General features: G+C 41.1%; 1 protein-coding gene across 1 annotated transcript in view; it reads left to right on the plus strand.

Moving 5' to 3' along the window:
- Positions 1 to 21,165, plus strand: part of col14a1a (collagen, type XIV, alpha 1a) — a 207,893-nt gene that overhangs the window by 115,439 nt on the left and 71,289 nt on the right. Inside the window, exons 29-32 of the mRNA XM_073847829.1 lie at positions 6 to 152; positions 622 to 696; positions 4,145 to 4,284; positions 8,506 to 8,629. Coding sequence (XP_073703930.1) covers positions 6 to 152; positions 622 to 696; positions 4,145 to 4,284; positions 8,506 to 8,629 — 486 coding nt within the window. The remainder of the gene's footprint in view (positions 1 to 5; positions 153 to 621; positions 697 to 4,144; positions 4,285 to 8,505; positions 8,630 to 21,165) is intronic.

A 21,165-nucleotide genomic window follows, 5' to 3' on the forward strand; every position in this document is an offset into this window, starting at 1 on the left:
CACAGATGGTAAGAAACAGGAAGTGAGGGTTGGTGGCGGTGCATCCAGACAGTGTTTCTTCAATCTTTCCCCCAACACCAAGTACAAGATCAGCGTCTATACTCTTTTACAGGACACAGAAGGTCCTGCCATCACCACAATGGCGACAACCGGTAAATACACTCTCATAACTATAGATTTTTTTCATGGCAAAATATAACACTGTAGACCATATGTAATTGTGAATTAAATGAGAGTGTAAAGGATACAATCTGTTCAGTTGGTTCTACTGTTGTCTATCACATCATAATCTTGTTTTTAGTAGATATTTTTGACTAAAATCTCAATATACACTGTGCAAGTTTCAGTGTATGTAACACACGTTAGCGTGTCAATTAGGCGGTAGTAACACTTCAATGATACAGGTCATTTCCAGCCACTGAAGTGAAAACAACATGCTCACTTGATCACATACACTCAATCATTGCCTGAGAAACAGATTGAACCAACGTCTGTAGACCAGTGTGTTCTTTTCTTGTACAATTGGGTTTCCGTTGAGATCACAAATCTGATTGTGTGTGCAATAAAGTGAAGACAGCCAGGCCCTGCTCTGGTTTATGTATTGTTTTGTTGTTTCTCTAGCTCCAGCACCCACCCAGCCACCGACCGCACCACCCACCACGGTCCCTCCTCCCACCATCCCCCCAGCCAAAGAAGGTAGGACACCAGTGTGGGAAAAAAACAGCCTGTCTGCCATTGTTTTTCCCCGTTTGCTGGCTCTGTCCCTATGTGTTGTGTGACCTTTCACTAACGTACATCTTTGCTGACAGCTAACCTTTTCTTATTCTCAGAGCCACTGCACACTCAATAAATATGTCTGAGACTTCCCAACACACCTGATAAAAGCATGCAGAACTTATTTAGCCTTCTTATGTAGATCTTTTATAGATTCCTCATTTCCAGCTTAGATTTGTTTCATTGTCTGGTTGAATACTTATGGTGCATCATAAAATAACACCAGAGTAATTTCTTGGCCTGAAACAAAATGCTTCTTTAGATTTATTTGTTATGTTTATATGGCTTCATCTTTGGGCCTTTGTTTAGTCGCCTGAATGCCCTGCATATTACACATTACTCTTATTAAAGAAAGGTGGCATGGTAAAAAAATTTAACATTTGTTACCTTAAAGACCATATGCACTGCAAAAAATGCTTTTCTTGCTTAGATTTTTTGTCTTGTTTCAAGCCAAAATATCAAAAAAAAAAAAAATCTTAAATCAAGAAGGATTTTCTAGACAAGTACAAATTATTTTCTTGTTTTCAGAAAAAAAAAGTCAAAATTAAGTGAGTTTGCTTAGAACAAGCAAAATAATCTGCCAATGGGGCAAGAAAAAAAAACTTATTTCAAACAGAAAACAAGATTATTTTTCTTACCCTATTGGCAGATTATTTAAATTTTTACTTTTTACAATTATTACTTGTCTAGAAAATCCTTCCTGATTTAAGAATTTTTAGATATTTTGGCTGGAAACAAGACACAAAATCAAAGTAAGAAAAGTATTTTTTGCAGTGTGAAAACAAAATAAGAGTTTCGTAGCTTTTTTAGACTATGTGTTTAGCTCTTGCTGTTTAAATAAGTATTGTGTCAGAGCAAGAAAAAATTTGGTATTTTCATGAATCCCAGTGAGCCTAATGAGTCTCTTTACTTAATTAAGATTTTGTCAGATTTGATCACTGATTCAGTCAGTGAAACTTTTACAGGTTACTTCAGTGTTGGGACTTAAGTAATCAGATTACTTTTTCAAGTAACTAGTAAAGTAATGCAATACTTTTTAATTTACAAGAAAATGTCTGAGTTACTTTTTCAAATAAGTAATACCAGTTACTTTTTTCCCATTTATTGATTGAAAGCTCTCCTGTCCCCATGTTTAGAGAAATTGTAAGATGTTATCTTTAGTGAGAGGTGGGACCAAGTCATTGTTTTTCAAGTCACAAGTAAGTCTTGAGTCTTTGCATTCAAGTCTCAAGTCAAATCCGAGTCAAGACAGACAAGTCCCAAGTCAAGACGGGCAAGTCCATGTCGAGTTGCAAGTCCTCAACTTTAAGCTTCAAGTCCTAAATAAGTCACTAGAGCTGTTTGCCTAAATGAGTGTCTCTGTATTAATTGCTACAGTAAATTTAAAGTCAATAATAGTCTATAGTAAGTATATATATATTTTTTTTTAGCCAATTATTAGGCTACTGCTGTTTCAATATACATCGTGTTTCTTCTTCTTATTATTATTATTAGTGGTTTATAGTGATTATGTGTAATTTAAATGTCTAAGGGGCCGTTCACATGTCGCGTCTTTTGCTCGCTCAAGTTCGTTATTTCAAATGCACGCTCGTTTTCTCCAGGCACGTCTGTGCCGCATCGGGATAAAAGGTAGGCCATAAAAACTTGCCGAGTCACAGGGTTCAAGTCCAAGTCAAGTCTCGAGTCATTGCTGTCAAAATCTAAGTCGAGTCGCAAGTCTTCTTTGATTATGTCAAGTCACAAGTATTCAAATTTGGGACTCGAGTCTGAGTTGAGTCTCGAGTCATGCAACAACCTTTAGTTATATAATAATTGTGAACATGCATTGATTCTCACTTACAAAAAACAGATTCAGTATTCCTCAAAATGAATAAAAACAGTGAAATGCAACTCAGAATATGACGCAAACTTGCAATAATTAAATAGGTAAATAATACTAATATCCTTTATGTATTTAATCCCATTTTATTAACTAGTGTCTTTGCTGCTGACCTTCAATGATCCATTTCAACCATACTAATAAGCAAAAATTACTCAAAAGAAACTAACATTTGTTTTTCTTCTTTTTATATTGCTGAAGAGTGTTGAACTTTCTTTTTCTGCATTCTACTAAACAGATGTAAATCTACTTATTCTTCAGCCTGAGGCTTTTGGTGTAAAAGAGCTTTTACATTTGTCAAAAGTAGAACTTTTTATATTAAAAACAAACAACCAAGCCTTACCCAGATTTAAAAAGTAATGCAAATGTTATAAAATCTAACTAGTAATTAGTAAAAAAGTAATTAGTTACTTTTTAGGGAGTAAAGCAATATTGTAATGTATTACTTTTAAAAGTAACTTTTCCCAGCACTGGGTTACCACCATTCAAAGGTTTGAGGTTTTGTAAAAAGCAAAACTGAATTTTTAGTAGCCAAACATTGATTTCTTCTTTAAAAAAATAGTAGTTGATATTTTTTGGCTATAAGAGAGCATTCTTTGTTATTATGAATCACTGAATCACTCAACCAGTTTGTTACAATTCATAGAGTCATTCATGACCAGAACAACCCATTTATCCTCTTGTTCTGAATGAGATTGACAAACTGAATGTGATGCCCCAATTTGTACACTAATGAGATTTGCCAGTTCATTCAAGTTGTTTACGAGCACAATGCCTGATTCTTTTAGTTTATTCACAAACAAGTTGTCTTGTTCAGTGCCATTCTTGTTCAGACTCACAACAGCAACTCTTTTAGTTAGAAACGTCCAGCCGATGAAATGCTCTGAACGTTTTTGATTCTGCTAAAGTACAGTAAGACTTTGAGGTAGCACATTTATTTTAAGGTGATGTTACATCACTTATTGCTTATTGGTATGTATTTCGTTAGGTTAGGGTCTGGCCAGGGTTTGTTGCTTGCAGTTATGCATAATTTGCAGTTATTACTGTAGTAAGTATGTAGCATTTAGCACTTAATAAAAATAAATTCATTTAGATGTGATTTATTGATATAACCTAATGTGTTAAGATTGATTCAGTAACTAAATATTTCGACTTGAATAAAAACAGTTCATTTAGATGTTACCAGCTGAAGCACATTTTTAGGTTACAGACAGTGTATGTGTTTAGCCATAAAAACCTGCAAAGCAACAGTCTGGCAGAGAGTATAGCAGAGGTATCTGGGAATTAATTAAGCCTCCTTGTTTTATCCAGCTAGCTGTGATGGAGATCCTGTCAGTGAGAAGGGGAAGTGTTTGGAATCATTTGACATCTGTTGTACTGCAGCGCTTACACAGTAATGAGAATTTCTTATTTTAGCTAGTGATTTTTCACCTGCTTCCTCTCTCTCTCTTTCTCTCTCTCTTGCTCTGTCTTTCAAACTTTCTCTCTCAGTTTGCAAAGCAGCCAAGGCAGACCTGGCCTTCCTTGTAGACGGCTCCTGGAGTATCGGAGATGACAACTTTCAGAAGATTATCCGTTTCCTGTACAGCACAACTGGCGCGCTTGATGTGATTGGCCCCGAGGGAACACAGGTATGCTGCACGTGAAATATTTGTCAATTTCAGTCTACTTGATGTTGTTTTTATTTGTTTACATTGTACAACATTTTTCTGGAAAAAAAAACAACTATCATGAGCTAACAGCAAAACTGTGTGTCATTTTTCTCAAGTTGCTCCCCTTAAAAAAAGTATACTTAAGTGTACTGAAAAACGATACTTGTTACAGAAGATTATGTACTTAATATGTGTAAGAATATGCTTAATAGTAGAATAGTTTACCCAAAAATGAAAATTTGCTGACAATTTACTCACCCTCAGACCATCCAAAATGTAGATGTAGTTTGTTTCTTCATTAGAAATCAACAGATTTACGGAATGTAGCTTTACATCACTTGCTTACCGTTGGATCCTCTGCAGTGAATGGGTGCCGTCAGTATGAGACCAAACAGCTGATAAAAACATCAAGATAATCCATAAGTAATCCACACAACTCCAGTCCATCAATTAACATCTTGTGAAGTGAAAATCTGCATGTTTTTAAGAAACAAATCCATAATTAAGACATTTTAAACTTAATTCTTAACATTTTAACCATTGCTTCTGGCGGAAATATGAGTCCTGTATCCATGAAATGGCATTCTCTAATGAAAAAATCATCTTGTCTGAATCAGAAGAGAAATATGCACAGATCAATCACTATTTACAAAGAAAACATGGGAGGTTAGTGTGATGTTTTTATCAGCTGTTTGGACTCTTATTCTGATGGCACCCATTTACTACAGATGATCCATTGGTGAGCAATTGATGTAATGCTAAATTTCTCCAAATCTATTCCAATGAAACAAATTTATCTTCAATGGACTGAGGATGAGTACATTTCTAGCTAATTTTCATTTTTATGTGAACTATTCCTTTAAGTGCAAACTGAATGAATGTTTTTGGTAACTACACATCAGTAGTAAATAAATATAAATGCATTTTAGTTTAAATCACTTTTTTAAATCACATGCTTTTTGACTCACTTAAGTGGCACTTTGAAGCATTTTTTTACATTGAAATACAGAAAGTTTACATACTCCTTGCAGAATCTACAGAATGTTAATTATTTTAACAAAGTAAGAGGGATCATATAAAATGCATGTTTTTCAGCATTTTTGTGTATTTGAACCCTTTCCAACAATGACTGTATGATTTTGAGATCCTTTTTTTACACTGAGAACAACTATGGGACTCATATGCAACTATTACAGAAGGTTCAAACACTCACTGATGCTCCAGTAAGAAACTTAATGCATTGAGAGCCTGCGGGTGAAAACTTTTGAACAGAATAGTGATTTTTTCTTGTTTAGCCTAAATATTATATATATATTTTTTTCATTTAGTACTGCCCTTCAGAAGCTACAGAAGATACTTACATGTTTCCCAGAAGTTTACCCTGATATTCAAATTCAAAAGGTTTTCGTCCCCTGGCTCTAAATGCATAATTTTTTCCTTCTGAAGCATCAGTGAGCAATTGGACCTTCTGTAATAGTTGCATATGAGTCCCTCAGTTGACCTCAGTGTGAAGAGAGATGTCAAAATCACAAATCATTGTTGGAAAATTTTCAAATACACAAAAATGCTGAAAAACCAAAGAATTTGTGGGACCTGAAGGATTTTTCTGAAGAACAGCGGGCAGTTTAACTGTTCAGGACAATCAAGGGACTCATGAACAACTATCACTGGTAACACTTTATTTTAAGGATCAGGAATTAGACAGTAATTAATGACTAATAACTGCATTTGTAAATGACTAGTTATGGACTTGTATGCCATTACAAGCTATTTATAAGGCCTTTATTGGTTGTTGTCTTATTTTTGTCTTATAGACCCTTTATACTTGTTTCTGTCCTAACAGTGTATTAATTAGCTAAACATAAAACAAACTAATAGCTTGTATTGTGTGAATTACACACTTTATAAGTTCTCAATACACTATGTGAATGTGTAGCTTATAAGTATAAAATAAATATAGAATAGGCATTTCATCACAGACATTTCAAATAACAGAAAAACATTTTGTATTGTGTAACTGTTCAGAAAAACAGTTACACAAAAGCAGTCTTTCTAGCAGTTGTTCCATACTAACAAATGATTTAAAAACTAAATATTCCCCATTCCCTGAATTTATTAATAGCTAACAAGCAAATTTCTCACTAATACATTCAGTATTACTTCAGATTATGTTCCCTATTCTAAAGTAGAAAAGCGACATGAAAGTTTGTAGATGTGTCTCATCTGTAGTTTGTTCTCTTGTTGAACCATCAAACAATAAAGACAGAATTCTTCACTGCAATCTTTCATGTCTCTTTTCTACTTTAGAATAGGGAACATAATCTGAAGTGATACAGCATTTATTAGTGAGAAATGTGCTTGTTAGCTGTTAATAAATTAAGGGAATGGGGAATATTTTGTTTATTAATCATTTATTAGTATGGAACAACTGCTAGAAGACTGCTTTTGTGTAACTGTTTTTCAGCTAATTTAAATGTCTGATGAAATTCCTATTCTATATTTATTTCATACTTATAAGATACACATTTGCATAGTGTACTGAGAACTTATAAAGTTTGTAATTCGCACAATACAAGCTATTAGTTTGTTTTATGTTTAGCTAATTAGTACACTGTTAGGACAGAAACAAATATAAAGGGTCTATAAAACCAACATAAGACAACAGCCAATAAAGGCCTTATAAATAGCTTGTAATGGCATACAAGTCCATAACTAGTCATTTACAAATGCAGTTATTAATTACTGTCTAATTCCTGATCCTTAAAATAAAGTGTTACCAAACTTTGGAACAAGGTCATTTTTATAAATTCAACTATTATTTTATCTTGTGGACTACAGTATATGTGAATGTCTTTTACAGTATGTAAATTATCTTATTCAGGTCAGTACTAAATAAAAAAATAACATGCATTTTGTATGATCCCTCTTATTTTGGTAAAATAAAAACCATTTTGCAGATTCTGCAATGTGTATGTAAACTTTTGACTTCAACTGTATAGGAATTTCAAATGTAACATCAAATAACACACTACAGTTAAAAATAAAACCAAGTATTTTACATGTGGTTTAGTATGTTAGTTCAGTATTCAGTACAAATGAAGCACATTCCTTTTTTACAAGGAACAGATCTGTATTTAAATTGTATATAGACCATAAACCATAAAAATATAAATTACATCAAATTTTAGTAGAGCCTGTTGTAAATTTGCAGAGTCATGTCATGTGCCACATGGGCGTTACAGTTTGAGGCGCTCTGCTTTTGAACATATAATGTCTGGTTTCCTTCAAAAAGTTTTTTTTTGCTTCTCTCAGAGATAATTTTTTAGACAGAGGCGTCATGGGAATCTCTAATTTGGGCTAGAGACCACACTACCAAACATTTAACCCAGTAGCCTGAGAGAACATTAGATAAAAATAGCCTTTGTCTAGACTTGTCAGTCCAGGACTCAGAAGATCTTCATCACAACCCATCAGCACCTTTTGGGATCACTGCAGTCGACCTACTACAAGGGATGTGAAAACTAGAGAATAAGCACGTTTCAAGGGCAGGAGCTAAAGTAAACAGAGGGACATGGCACGGATAAAACATCTTCTTCTTTTACACACAAATGTTTGCATTCTGGCGTCTGCTGTAGGCCATGTAAATATGTTTGATTTGGCTCAAACCGGTTCAACATCAGCAAACTCTCATGCATCATGACATGGCTTTTTTTGTCTGGCTTTTGTGGCCTAGTGGTTAAAGATCTGAGCTGGTAAATACAAGGTTTTGGGTTTAGGCAATCCATGTACCATTATGCGACTGAGCAAAACACTTGCGGCTCAAAAATTAACCAACAATGACAATGAAAGTGACAAAAATACCCTTATACAGAATGAATTTTGAAGGATCATGTGACACTTAAGACTGAAGTAATGATGCTTTGTCACTGCAGGAATAAATTACATTTTAAAATATATTAAATAGAAAATTTATGCTAGACAAAACATTGAAATAAGTGAACTTCTTTAAAGCACAGCAAAAGATTATTAAAATATAATGATGTAAAGTACTAAATAATGTTAAAAAATACAATATGCCCTTAGAAAAGTACAAAAATGACCTTTAAAATCAATTCTAGGTGGAAATACTTTCTGACATTGATGTACTATTGCTTTTAAACGTGATAAATGGCTACTAACTTACTTTCTTACGGCTGACAGGTGGCCATTGTTCAGTTCAGTGATGATGCCAGGACTGAGTTCAAGCTCAGCTCCTACAGCGATAAGGAGGCTCTGCTGGACGCCGTGCAGCGCATCACCTACAAGGGAGGAAACACCAAGACAGGCATGTATCTCAATCCTTAGAGTGAATTAAACTCCACTGACAGCTGCTTTTGTGATGGACAAACTGAGTTTGATCACAGACTCCTCCTCTGTACACACAAAAAACTTTTTACCTTTTAGTGAAAAACAGTACTACTCGCTGCTCCCTTTTTATATTGCAAGTATGAAATTGCTTAATTGCTTTCAGACTATCTGTATTGAATTTTTCTCCTATCTTTGTTCACTTATTCTATTCCTCATTCTATCGCTCACTCATTTTATCAGTTATTTGTTCTTATTCATATATAGTTTGCTCGTTCTATTGCTAAATCTATTTTTCACTCATTCTGTCGCTCTATATATAGTTCACTCATTCTATTGCTAATTCTATTGTTCGCTCATTCTATCAGTCGCTCATTTTATTGCTAATTATATAATTCTCTAATTCTATTGTTCACTCATTCTATGACTTATTTTATCATTCACTCATTCTCTTGTTCATCCTATTGTTCACTTATTTTGTTGCTTATTTTATTGCTTATTCTATCATTTGATCATTCTATTGTTCATTCTGTTGTTTGCTCATTCTGTTTCACTCATTCTATTACTAATTCTATCGTTCACTTCACTTGTTCTATTGTTCGTTAATTCTAATGTTTGCTCTTTCTGTCGGTCATTCTATTGTTCACTCATTTTATCACTTATTTTATTGTTCGCTCATTCCGTTTTTCATTATATCGTTTGTTCATTCTATTGCTTTTTCAATTGTTTGTTCATTCTGTCGTTTGCTCATTCTATTGTTCGCTTATTCTATTGCTCATTCTATCGTTCACTCATTCTATCGCTTATTTTATCACTTGCTCATTCTATTGCTTATTCTGTCATTCTCTCATTCTGTAACTCATCCTATCATTTGCTCATTCTCTTGCTCATTCTATCGTTCGTTTATTCTTTAGCTAATTCTATCATTCGCTAATTCTATTCTCTCATTCTGTCACTCATTCTATCATTTGCTCATTCTCTTGCTCATTCTATCGTTTGCTCATTCTTTAGCTAATTCTATCATTCGTTAATTCTATTGTTCTCTCATTCTGTAACTCATTCTGTCACTCATTCTATTGTTCACTCATTCTATCACTTTTTTAACATTTGCTCATTCTATTGCTTATTCTATCATTCTGTCACTCATTCTATCATTCACTCATTCTCTTGCTCATTCTATTGTTCTCTTATTCTATCACTCATTCTATCATTCTCTCATTCTCTTGCTCATTGTATTGCTAATTCTATTGTTTGCTCATTCTATCGCTCATTCTATTGCTCATTCTATCACTCATTCTATCGCTTATTCTATTGGTCATTCTATTGTTCACTCATTCTATCACTTATTTTATCGTTCGCTCATTTTATTGCTTATTCTATCATTCTCTCATTCTGTCACTCATTCTATCATTCGCTCATTCTCTCGCTTATTCTATCATTCACTCATTCTGTTGTTCATTCTATCATTCGCTCATTCTATTGCTAATTCTATTGTTTACTCATTCTGTCGCTCATTCTATTGTTCACTCATTCTATTGCTTAGGTTATCATTTGCTTGTTCTATCATTCATTCATTCATTCTATTCCTCATTCTATCGTTCGCTAATTTTATCTTTTTCTAATTCTATTGTTTGCTCATTCTGTTACTCATTCTATTGTTTGTTTATTTTAGCGTTCTCTCATTCCGTTGCTAATTCTATTGTTCGCTCATTCTATAAATTCTATCACTCATTTTATCATTGGCTCATTCTGTCATTCATTCTGTCATTCTTGCTATTATTCGGTCATTCTATTCATTCTATCACTCATTCAATCATTGGCTCTGTCGTTCAATCTGTTGTTTGCTCATTCTATCATTTTATCCATCAATTCTATCATTTTCTCATTGTTTGATTTATAGTGGTCTCATTGGTTTACATTTCATTACAATCTTTAATCGTACATATTTAATATTTAAAATATTTAATATTTAATACTTCAAACCTTTTGGCCAAACTTTCTCAAGCTCATAGCTATTTTTTTATTTACTGTTGTTCAAGATATATTCTTCAAAAATAATTGTAATTTTTTAAATACTAAATATTTGACACAAGTTTTTTAAAATCTTTTTTTAAATCTCATTTTAAGCATGTTTAGATATTTATACTGGAAAACCAGGCATAAACACTAATAGGTGTTAAGTCGGCCTTTAAACAATCAAAGCCAAGGATACAAAGATCAAAGTTCCCCTCTAATAGCCGTAGTGGTTTTCCTGGTGAACAACATGCTGGTCCACCAGGTAAATCTGGACCAAATTACCACTCACCAGCATGAACCAACTTCTGTTTTGGAAATTCATGCTGGTATTTGAGCAGTGAAATCTCCTTGTAATGGGTGTCCAGATTTATTCATCCTAATACTTTTGACAAACATCCTTTATTAATGTCCTGTTTTAGAAGGCCTAGACCAAGAACTTGAGAGTATGAGTTTGAAAAGCGGCACGGCTCCAGCTCAGTGAGCAGCAGAGCAGCATGTTGTGTCCCTGCGCTTGTGTTCATGCTGTTTTGCAGTGAGTCTTTGTTCTAAAATGAAACACCTCTCATTCCACACGGTGAAGGAATGGCAGCCCCCACCCCGCTGTGTCCTGACACACACAAACGTCCCTGTATAAGGTATATTCTCCATGACAATGAGCCCCCCGTCAGTGGGTGGGCGGCAGTTGCTGTGCCTCATTGGTGAAAGCAGATACATGTCTGTGGACATGTGTGATCCAGGCATTATGAGCCTGGTGCATTTATCCATCCCGGCTTTAGCGCGCTGCTCATTTGAAACATGAGCATGACTTATTTTCTGAGGGTATTAGGGCTAATCCCTTACCCGCATTTTCATACATTCATATGCAGAGGATGAGGTGAGGATCAAAGTGATTGGCCTCATTCAATGTGTTTAAACTCGGGGAAAAAAACTGAAGTCAATTCTGAGTATTAAGACGGTCTATTCTCAGAAATTACTTTGGAAAATATTTAAATGGGATGATGTTGTTTTGACGTTCAAAGTTTTCAGAGAATTATTTACCTCATAGAATTAGTTTTTACTTGGCACTTTTTTTGTGGCCTATGGTGTGACATTAACCTTCATGCGGCCATCTTTGAAACGCTACTTGGGCAGGCAAGTGCAGCTCCTATCTCTTTGAATGGGGAAACATCAAATTCTCCAAAACTATTCACCAAACTTACGATTAAATTTCATATTTTAAATCTCCAATGAAATCCAACAAGAACTCCCTCATAAATATGGTTCCTTGTGCTCCAATAACGTTAAAAAACGCTTATTTTTCCGGCTAAATGAGCCAGTGTGCATGCGCAGTCTTAGAGCGCCGACTGTTTCTATAGCAACCGGGACTTCTAACTGCAGCTGCAGTGATGCGCTGACTTTGCTAATCAACGATTGGCTCTTTCACTAAGAAGGCGGGGCTTCGCGGCCATAATGAACGTTGCATTTTTCCCCATTCAAAACTATACGATTGACAAGTCTTGGGTATTCTATAGTCTTTGACTATAGTGCATATGTAACATAGATAACTTTTATTTTATTTACATTTTATCATTTTTTTTCCTTAGGAAAAAAAAAAGCCATATGCATTGTAGTCTATGACTTATTATAATTTCCAAACAGATGTAACTTTTTCTTATGAGGAAAATAATAAATAAAATAAAATAAAATAAGTGAAATTAAATTAAAATGTACTATAAAAATGATCTATGTGACACATGCACTGTAGTCTGACTTATTATATTTTCCAAATACACGTGTCATAACTTTTATTTTATTTTTTTTTATTTTTGTTACATTTTAATTTTTTCAGAAGAAAAAAAAAACTATGATTAATTACTGTCCAAATACACATAACTTTTTTCTTCTGCATAAAATAATGAAATAAAATAAAAATAATAAATAAATAAATAAAATAAAAAGGTACTATAAAATGTATCTATATAACAAATGCGCTATAGTCAATGACTTATTATATTTTCCAAATACATGTGTCTTATAGATAACTTTAATAGTACATTTTTATTTTATTTATTTATTTTTGTTTGTGTTAAATTTTATCCGGTTTTTACCAGAAGAAAGAAAGTCATTTGTGTTTGGAAAATATAACATGTCAGACTATGGTGCTTGTGTCATATAGATAACTTTTATAGTACATATTTTATTTTATTTTTGTTACATTTATCAGTTTTTTTTTTCCTCAGAGGAAAGAAAGTCATGTGTTTGGAAAAAGTCATAGACTATATATAATTCATATGTCATGTGGCTATAATTTCTACTCAAATTAAATAAACAAATTATTGTCTTTTTGTTATTTTATTTTATTTTTGTTCAGTTTTTTCCTCACAAAAAAATGTAATGTTTTTGGAACAACATGAGGGTGAGTAAGTGCTGTGAGGGTTCTAGTTGATATGTACTCACTAGTCTCCTCTCAAACAAGTCAGTTAAGAGTGAAAAATATTAGGCCAAGCTCACAAACACAAATGAACAGTCCATGCACACTTTTGACTGATGCTGCAGTCATGATGTCTTGTTCATCTGTCAGTCAACCAGCGGTGCTTTTGCCCCGACAACTGGAGGCCACACTTGGCCACAACTCCAATCTGCAGTCTAAATTCTTTTGTTCTCACCTGCTCTTTCAGAACAAAATAACTCACACTTCACACGGCGCTGCCGTCTGCTTCCTTAGTCCGTCATTTGTCTCCCTCTGACAGGAGCTGAAGAAAAGCCCGAAAGAGAAACAGGCAGCTCCAGAAGTCAGTCAGGCATAGCCACAGGGTCCCCTTGTTCAATTCGTCGCAATATATCGCCAAAGTGCAGCATCAGACACCCGTCCATATTTTATTCAGAGTGCAGCTTTTGTGAGGGGATTGTGTCTAATACTCGCTGATCCAGGGGAACCTGAGACGTTTCGGAGAGATTAGAGATGCAAATTAGAAATGAGCACCCCGGCTGATGTTTTGAAGCCGCAGTGCCAAGTTGATGATAATGGTAAAATATTGAAATGGGGCAGTGCTGCTTGTTAGATCCCTCAGTTCAGGTCTGCTGGGAGTGACAGCTGGGACGCGTCAAGGAAAAAGTGCTTTGAAAGTTCGTTTCATCAGGGGTCTGACTTTGTTTTGCTCTGTGCTAAACACTTGGCACTTTGTAAGCTCAAAACTAGTAGGTGAGACCAGCGTTGGCTCGCACAATTTTCGCTAACCCAACTAGGTGCAAATGAAAGTTTAAGTGCTTATGTAAAGCACACACAAAATAAAATAAACGTGTTAATTAATAACAGAAGTTGTTCAGATGTGCCAGTCAACCCTATTGAAAGTGTATAATCAGTATTTTTTATAATTATTACAGTTCCCTCTCAGTCGGTCTCTACGACGTCACGTCGGAGACCGACGAATTGGGATATCGCTTTAGAGATACCAATCCTCTTCGTGTGTAAACTAAACGAGCCAATGCACATTGGCATGCATGATTGCATCCAGCTGTCGCTGATCACAGCGTGAGCATAAATACACAGCAGGTGCAATGCATAGACAGCATTTCGCATCGGAGCCGATCTTCTTTGAGAGAGACGCAACGAGCCATTCTACTAGAACTCTTACTGCGGTGTTGGCGGTACGGCGCGTCAGCGGTGGTGGTCTCCTGTGGGTGGAAAAAGCGCGCAGTCAAGGATTGCACTACCTGCCTTCTGTGTCGCAGCGGCCATCTCCCCTGTGTGCTTCAGCATTAGAGCAGTTTCTAAAAGAGTATCACGGGTGAACGTCTTTTTAAAGACGAGGCATTTGAAACACAATGCCGTTTCACCCGTGCGTTTCTGGATGCGGTCGTTACCTGGCGCCAGGTGATGGTCACGATCGCTGTCTGACGTGTCTGGGTATTGAGCACGCTCAGGCGGCGTTTGTGGATGAGTCATGCTGTCATTGCGGCGGCATGTCCATCACGGAGCTGCGGACCAGACTCCGCTTCCTGCAAAGGGGCGGGGTGCCAGTTCCTCTGCCCAGATCTACCGTTCCCCCCGGCAAACGCCGGGGGGACTCTACCTCTGGCAGAGGGCTGACTGGTCTGACGGTGACGGTGGGGAATTTCCCGGCGGGTGATCCGCTGGGGGTTCCTCCTTCCACCGACAGCCCGTTCCATCTGGAGCTCCCAGAAGAGTGTTCGGGTCCTCCTCGTGAGGCACCGCTCATTACTTTTGGGGCTCCCCCTGACGACCGGATGTCAATCGCTGCATCGGGGGGTGAGCCAGACTTCTCGGGGGAGGACGATTCCGGATCGCTGCCGTCCACTGGGCGGTCAGCGGTGCCGGATACCGACCCCGAGATGATGGCTATGCTTTCCCGGGCCGCCGAGAGGGTAGGGCTTGAATGGAACCCTCCATCACGTCCCGACCCCTCTCGGCTGGATGACTGGTATCTTGGGGTGGCCCGCGCTGGTTCTCAGCGTCCCACCCCAGTGCCCTTCTTCCCGGAGGTGCATGATGAGCTTACTGGGACGTGGACGGCACCTTTTACTGCCAGAAACCGCTCCAGTGGCACGTCCTCCCTCACCACCCTTGATGGCGGACCAGCGCGGGGGTACGCGGCTGTCCCGCCGGTGGAGCGTGCGGTGGCGATGCAATTGTGTCCCGGCGCCGCTTCCACTTGGCGGGGCAACCCGTTGCTCCCCTCCCGGGCCTGTAGGCACTCGTCGGCTCTGATCGGCAGTGCCTACACGGCTTGTGGCGCTGCTGGCTCCGCCCTACACGCTATGGCGTTGTTACAGGTCCATCAGGCCCAGGCACTGAAGGACCTGTACGAGGGTGGTCACGACCCGGAAGTTCTACGTGAACTCCGTATCGCTACGGACCTCGCGCTACGAGCGACGAAGGTTACGGCGCGGTCTCTGGGTCGTGCGATGTCCACGATGGTGGTCCAGGAACGCCATCTCTGGCTGTGTCTGGCCGACATGAGGGAAGCAGACAAGGTCAGGTTCCTGAATGCCCCCGTGTCCCAGACCGGCCTCTTCGGCGACGCGGTCGAAAACTTCGCCCAGCAGTTTTCGGCCGCCCAGAAGCAGACTGAGGCCATCAGTCATATCCTGCCCCGGCGTGCTCCCGCTGCTGCCTCCACCCAGCCGCCGGCGGCACCTCGGTCTGCTCGTCGCCGAGGGCGGCCCCCTGCCTCCGCCCCCGCTCCACAGCAGCCTGCGCAGCAGCCTTCACGGCGGCGCCGTGGAGCCGGTCCCAGGGCGGCCGCCCCGCCCGTCCAGGCTCCCACCAAGACCAGTGGGAAACGCAAGAACAAGCGTCCCTGAGACGGGCGACCCAGAGATGGAGGAAGCTGCTCTTCGGGAGATGGTGATCGCACCACTCCCTCCCCCGGAGGAGGGCCGGGCGGAGAATCTTTTGTTTCCTTTAAAAAAGTTTCTTTTAAGAAACCCGTCATCGGCCTCACGGTCGGTGACACCCAAATTTTCAATAAAAGAGCAGTTTCTACTATCTCTGGGTCCCCAGAGGGGACAGCGGGTGTTGCACGGGTTAGCCCCGGGCTTCACCCCCTCTCCCCTCCCGCCAGCAAATGGCGCTGGGCGGTTGGAGAGTGCGCTAAGACGGACTACTCACGCACCAGCTGCCAGAACGCAGGTAAATGTCTTGCACACACCACACACAGACACCCTGACCCCGCTTCGGACCGGCATAGAGACGCCCGAGCGGGGTCCCTGCGTTCCACCTCGCTGCCCCCCCGCAGGTACGTCAGTGGTCCCGCTGGTCCCTCTTGTACGTTGGCTGGGGGCCTGGAGAGGGCTTCCCAGTCCGTCTTGCTGGCTCCTCCGGACCATCAGGCTCGGCTACGCGATTCAGTTCGCCCGGCGTCCGCCTCGGTTCAGGGGCATCCACTTCACTACAGTGAAAGTAGCAGATGCCCCTGTCCTACGGGCAGAGATTGCTACCTTGCTGGCGAAGAAAGCAATAGAGCCGGTCCCTCTAGCCGATATGAAGACAGGGTTTTACAGCCCCTACTTCATAGTACCCAAGAAAAGCGGCGGTTTACGACCGATCCTGGACCTGCGCATCTTGAATCGAGCTCTTCACAAGCTACCTTTCAGAATGCTCACACAAAAACACATCCTCAGATGTGTTCGTCCCCAGGATTGGTTCGCAGCGATCGACCTGAAGGACGCGTACTTTCATGTTTCGATCCTTCCGCGCCACAGACCATTTCTGCGGTTCGCGTTCGAAGGCAGAGCATATCAGTACAAGGTCCTGCCCTTCGGGCTGTCCCTCTCCCCCCGTGTCTTCACGAAAGTCGCGGAGGCGGCCCTTGTTCCCCTCAAGGAACAGGGCGTTCGTATCCTCAACTACCTCGACGACTGGCTGATACTAGCACACTCTCGAGAGCAGTTATGCGAACACAGGGACCTGGTGTTGGCACACCTCGCCCGCTTGGGCCTTCGGGTCAACTGGGAAAAGAGCAAACTCTCCCCCGTGCAGAGGATCTCTTTTCTTGGTGTGGAACTGGACTCGGTCAGCCAAACAGCTCGCCTCACGCAAGAGCGGGCTCAGTCGGTGCTGAACTGCTTGAATACGTTCAAGAGCAGAGAAGTGGTCCCACTGAAACAGTTTCAGAGGCTCCTGGGGCATATGGCAGCAGCTACGGCAGTCTTACCGCTTGGCCTGCTCCATATGAGGCCACTTCAGCACTGGCTTCATGGCCGAGTCCCGAGGAGAGCGTGGCAGCGCGGCACTCTCCGGGTCAAAGTAACCTCGGCCTGTCGCCTAACCTTCACCCCGTGGTCAGACCTAGCTTTTCTTCGGGCAGGAGTTCCCTTAGAACAGGTCTCCAGGCACGCTGTGGTACACACGGATGCCTCCACCACCGGTTGGGGAGCCACGTACAACGGGCAGGCAGTGTCGGGGGTTTGGACGAGCCCCCAGCTACACTGGCATATCAACTGCCTAGAGCTGCTGGCAGTACGCCTTGCCTTGAACCGTCTCAAAGGGCGCCTTCGAGGCAAACACGTGCTGGTCCGTACGGACAACACTGCGACCGTTGCGTACATCAACCGACAAGGTGGTCTACGCTCCCGTCGCATGTCGCAGCTCGCCCGTTCTCTCCTCCTCTGGAGTCAGAAGCATCTGAGGTCGCTTCGTGCCATTCACATTCCGGGTTTGCTCAACCGTGCAGCCGACGAGCTCTCACGAGCTGCGCTTCCCGGAGAGTGGAGACTCCATCCCCAGTCGGTCCAGCTGATCTGGAGACGTTTCGGGAAAGCTCAGGTAGACCTGTTTGCTTCTCCAGAGACGTCCCACTGCCAGCTCTTTTACTCCCTGACCGAGGGTACACTCGGCACGGACTCCCTGGCATGCAGCTGGCCACGGGGCCTTCGCAAGTATGCGTTTCCCCCAGTGAGCCTTCTCGCACAGACACTGTGCAAGGTCAGGGAGGACGAGGAGCAGGTCCTGTTAGTGGCGCCTTACTGGCCTACTCGGACCTGGTTCCCAGAACTGATGCTCCTCGCGACAGCCCCTCCCTGGCGGATTCCTCTGAGGAAGGATTTACTGACTCAGAGACGGGGCACCTTGTGGCACCCGCGTCCAGACCTCTGGAAACTACATGTCTGGTCCCTGGACGGGACGCGGAGGTTCTGAGTGATCTACCCCAAGGAGTGGTAGACACCATCACTTCGGCGAGAGCTGCATCCACGAGACATGCTTACGCCTTGAAGTGGAACCTGTTCGTCGAATGGGCTTTCTCAAGAAATGAGGATCCCCGAAGATGCTCGGTCGGAGTCGTGCTTACCTTTTTGCAGCAAGGGTTGGAGCGTAGGCTGTCACCCTCCACCCTTAAGGTCTATGTGGCCGCTATTTCTGCAAACCATGACCCCGTTGAAGGAAGGTCAATAGGTAGGCACGACCTGGTCGTCAGGTTTCTCAGGGGAGCCAGGAGGTTAAATCCTCCTAGGCCCCCCTCCGTACCCTCTTGGGACCTGTCTCTGGTGCTCACAGCACTACAGCGGGTCCCCTTTGAGCCTTTACAGTCAGTCGAGCTGAAGTATCTCTCTATGAAGACTCTGCTCCTGCTGGCATTGGCCTCCATCAAGAGGGTAGGGGACCTGCAGGCGTTTTCGGTCGACGATTCGTGCCTTCAGTTCGGGCCGGCAGATTCCCAGGTAACCCTGAGGCCCCGGCCTGGCTACGTGCCCAAGGTTCCCACTACTCCCTTCAGGGACCAAGTGGTGAGCCTGCAAGCGCTGCCCCCGGAGGAGGCAGACCCAGCCCTAGCTTTGCTTTGTCCCGTCCGAGCATTAAGATGCTACGTCGACCGGACGCAAAGCTTCAGGACCTCAGATCAGCTCTTTATTTGTCACGGAGGACGGCAGAAGGGGAAGGCCGTCTCCAAGCAGAGGATGGCACACTGGATAGTGGATGCCATCGCCTTGGCTTATCAAGCTCAGGGCGTGCCCTGCCCGCTCAGGTTGCGAGCTCACTCTACTAGGAGTATTGCATCCTCCTGGGCGCTGGCTCGTGGCGCCTCGCTATCTGACATTTGTAGAGCTGCGGGTTGGGCGACCCCTAACACGTTCGCTAGGTTTTATAGCCTTCGTGTAGAGCCAGTCTCCTCCTGTGTTCTCACCTCAAACGGGTAGAAGCACTGAGAGGCACTGGCTCAGGTCGGCTTGCTATCTTCTCCAGAGTGTCCATGAAGACCCTGTCGAGTCCTCCTTCCTCGGCTCCAGACGTAGCGGAGCGTCTAGGCGCCAGGCCTCTCTCGATGAATCTTTAGAACCGATAGAAGGCTTAGGATACATGAGAGACTTAAGTGAATCCCATATGTCTTCCACGGTACCCACAGAGACCGTGTTTCCCCGGTAACCTTCTACCATCTTCACGAGGGTTCAATCACCTCCATTCTTCCATATGTCCTAATTGAGCCATATGCGTATTGCTCCGAACCTCCTGCGGGATGGGTGGGAGCTCCGCACGTTCCCAGTGCTCCAGCTTCACTAAGTAGGTAGTGCTATGTTATACAGTGACTGGTCTTTTCTGATCCGCCCTTGGCCTTAGCAAAAATTGGAGGCCAGGTGGCTTGCTCAGGACACTGGAGGGGGGCAGCAGCTGCGGCGCTTTGCTAGGGATCCCAATTCGTCGGTCTCCGACGTGACGTCGTAGAGACCGACTGAGAGGGAACGTCTTGGTTACGTATGTAACCCTCGTTCCCTGAAGGAGGGAACGGAGACGTCACGTCCCGTCGCCTCAGCTGCTGTACCACCGCTGTGCGGCCGGACCCAAGCTCGGCTCCTCAGCGAAATCCTGTCTATGCATTGCACCTGCTGTGTATTTATGCTCACGCTGTGATCAGCGACAGCTGGATGCAATCATGCATGCCAATGTGCATTGGCTCGTTTAGTTTACACACGAAGAGGATTGGTATCTCTAAAGCGATATCCCAATTCGTCGGTCTCCGACGTGACGTCTCCGTTCCCTCCTTCAGGGAACGAGGGTTACATACGTAACCAAGACGATATTTAAAATGTTTTTGAATGTAAAAATATATAACTGTATTTATAATAAATAAATATATTTATATATAATATATTATATAATATATAATTAATAAAAATAGTTAATTAATAACAATAATAAACTATTAATAATATTGTTTAATAATAATAAATAATAATCATGGTTTTAAGCCTTTTTAATTAATTAAATAACCACTTTGAAAACTTTTTATGGTTTTTATTGATACTGTTTTTGTTTTTCTTTCACTCATTTGTGCTAAGCAAGTCCAATGTAGTAACCACTCCCTCTCACACTCTATTCATAAATTTTGTTTGTCAGGTTTTATAGGTTGTATAATTTAAAGGCTTTAAAAGCTTTTTTCTCAGAATTCGTAATTGTGAGATTTAAAAAAAACTCGCAATTCTGAGAAATGAAGTCACAATTCTGAGAAATAAAGTCTGGATTGCAAAACATTTTTCTCAGAATTGCGAGTTTATCACACAATTCTGACTTTATAACACACAATTGCAATTTTTTCCCACTCAAAATTTGACTCACAATTGCAAAAAAAGGAAAAAAGTCGGAATTGCAAGATACACAATTACATTTGTGGAAAAAAAGAGCGAGAATTGCGAGATACAAACTCACATTTGCAAAAAAATGTCAGAATTGCAATTTTTTTATCCTCCAATTCTGACTTTATTTCTTGCAATTGTGAGTTTATATCACACAGTTGTGAGTTTATATCAGAATTGTGAGATATACATTTACAATTGTGAGAAAAAATTTAGAATTGCAAGTTTTTATCTCACATTTCTGACTTTATTTCTCACAATTGTGAGTTTATATCACACAATTCTGATATAAACTCACAATTGCCAGATAAAATTTCGCAGTTATGAGAAAAAAACAATTGCAGATATAAACTCAGAATTCACAGAGAAAAACTCACAATTCAGACTTTATTTCTAGCAATTGTGAGTTTATATCATGCAATTCTCAGAAAA

The sequence above is a fragment of the Garra rufa genome, chromosome 9 (assembly GCF_049309525.1).
Source record: "Garra rufa chromosome 9, GarRuf1.0, whole genome shotgun sequence".
NCBI lineage: Eukaryota > Metazoa > Chordata > Actinopteri > Cypriniformes > Cyprinidae > Garra > Garra rufa.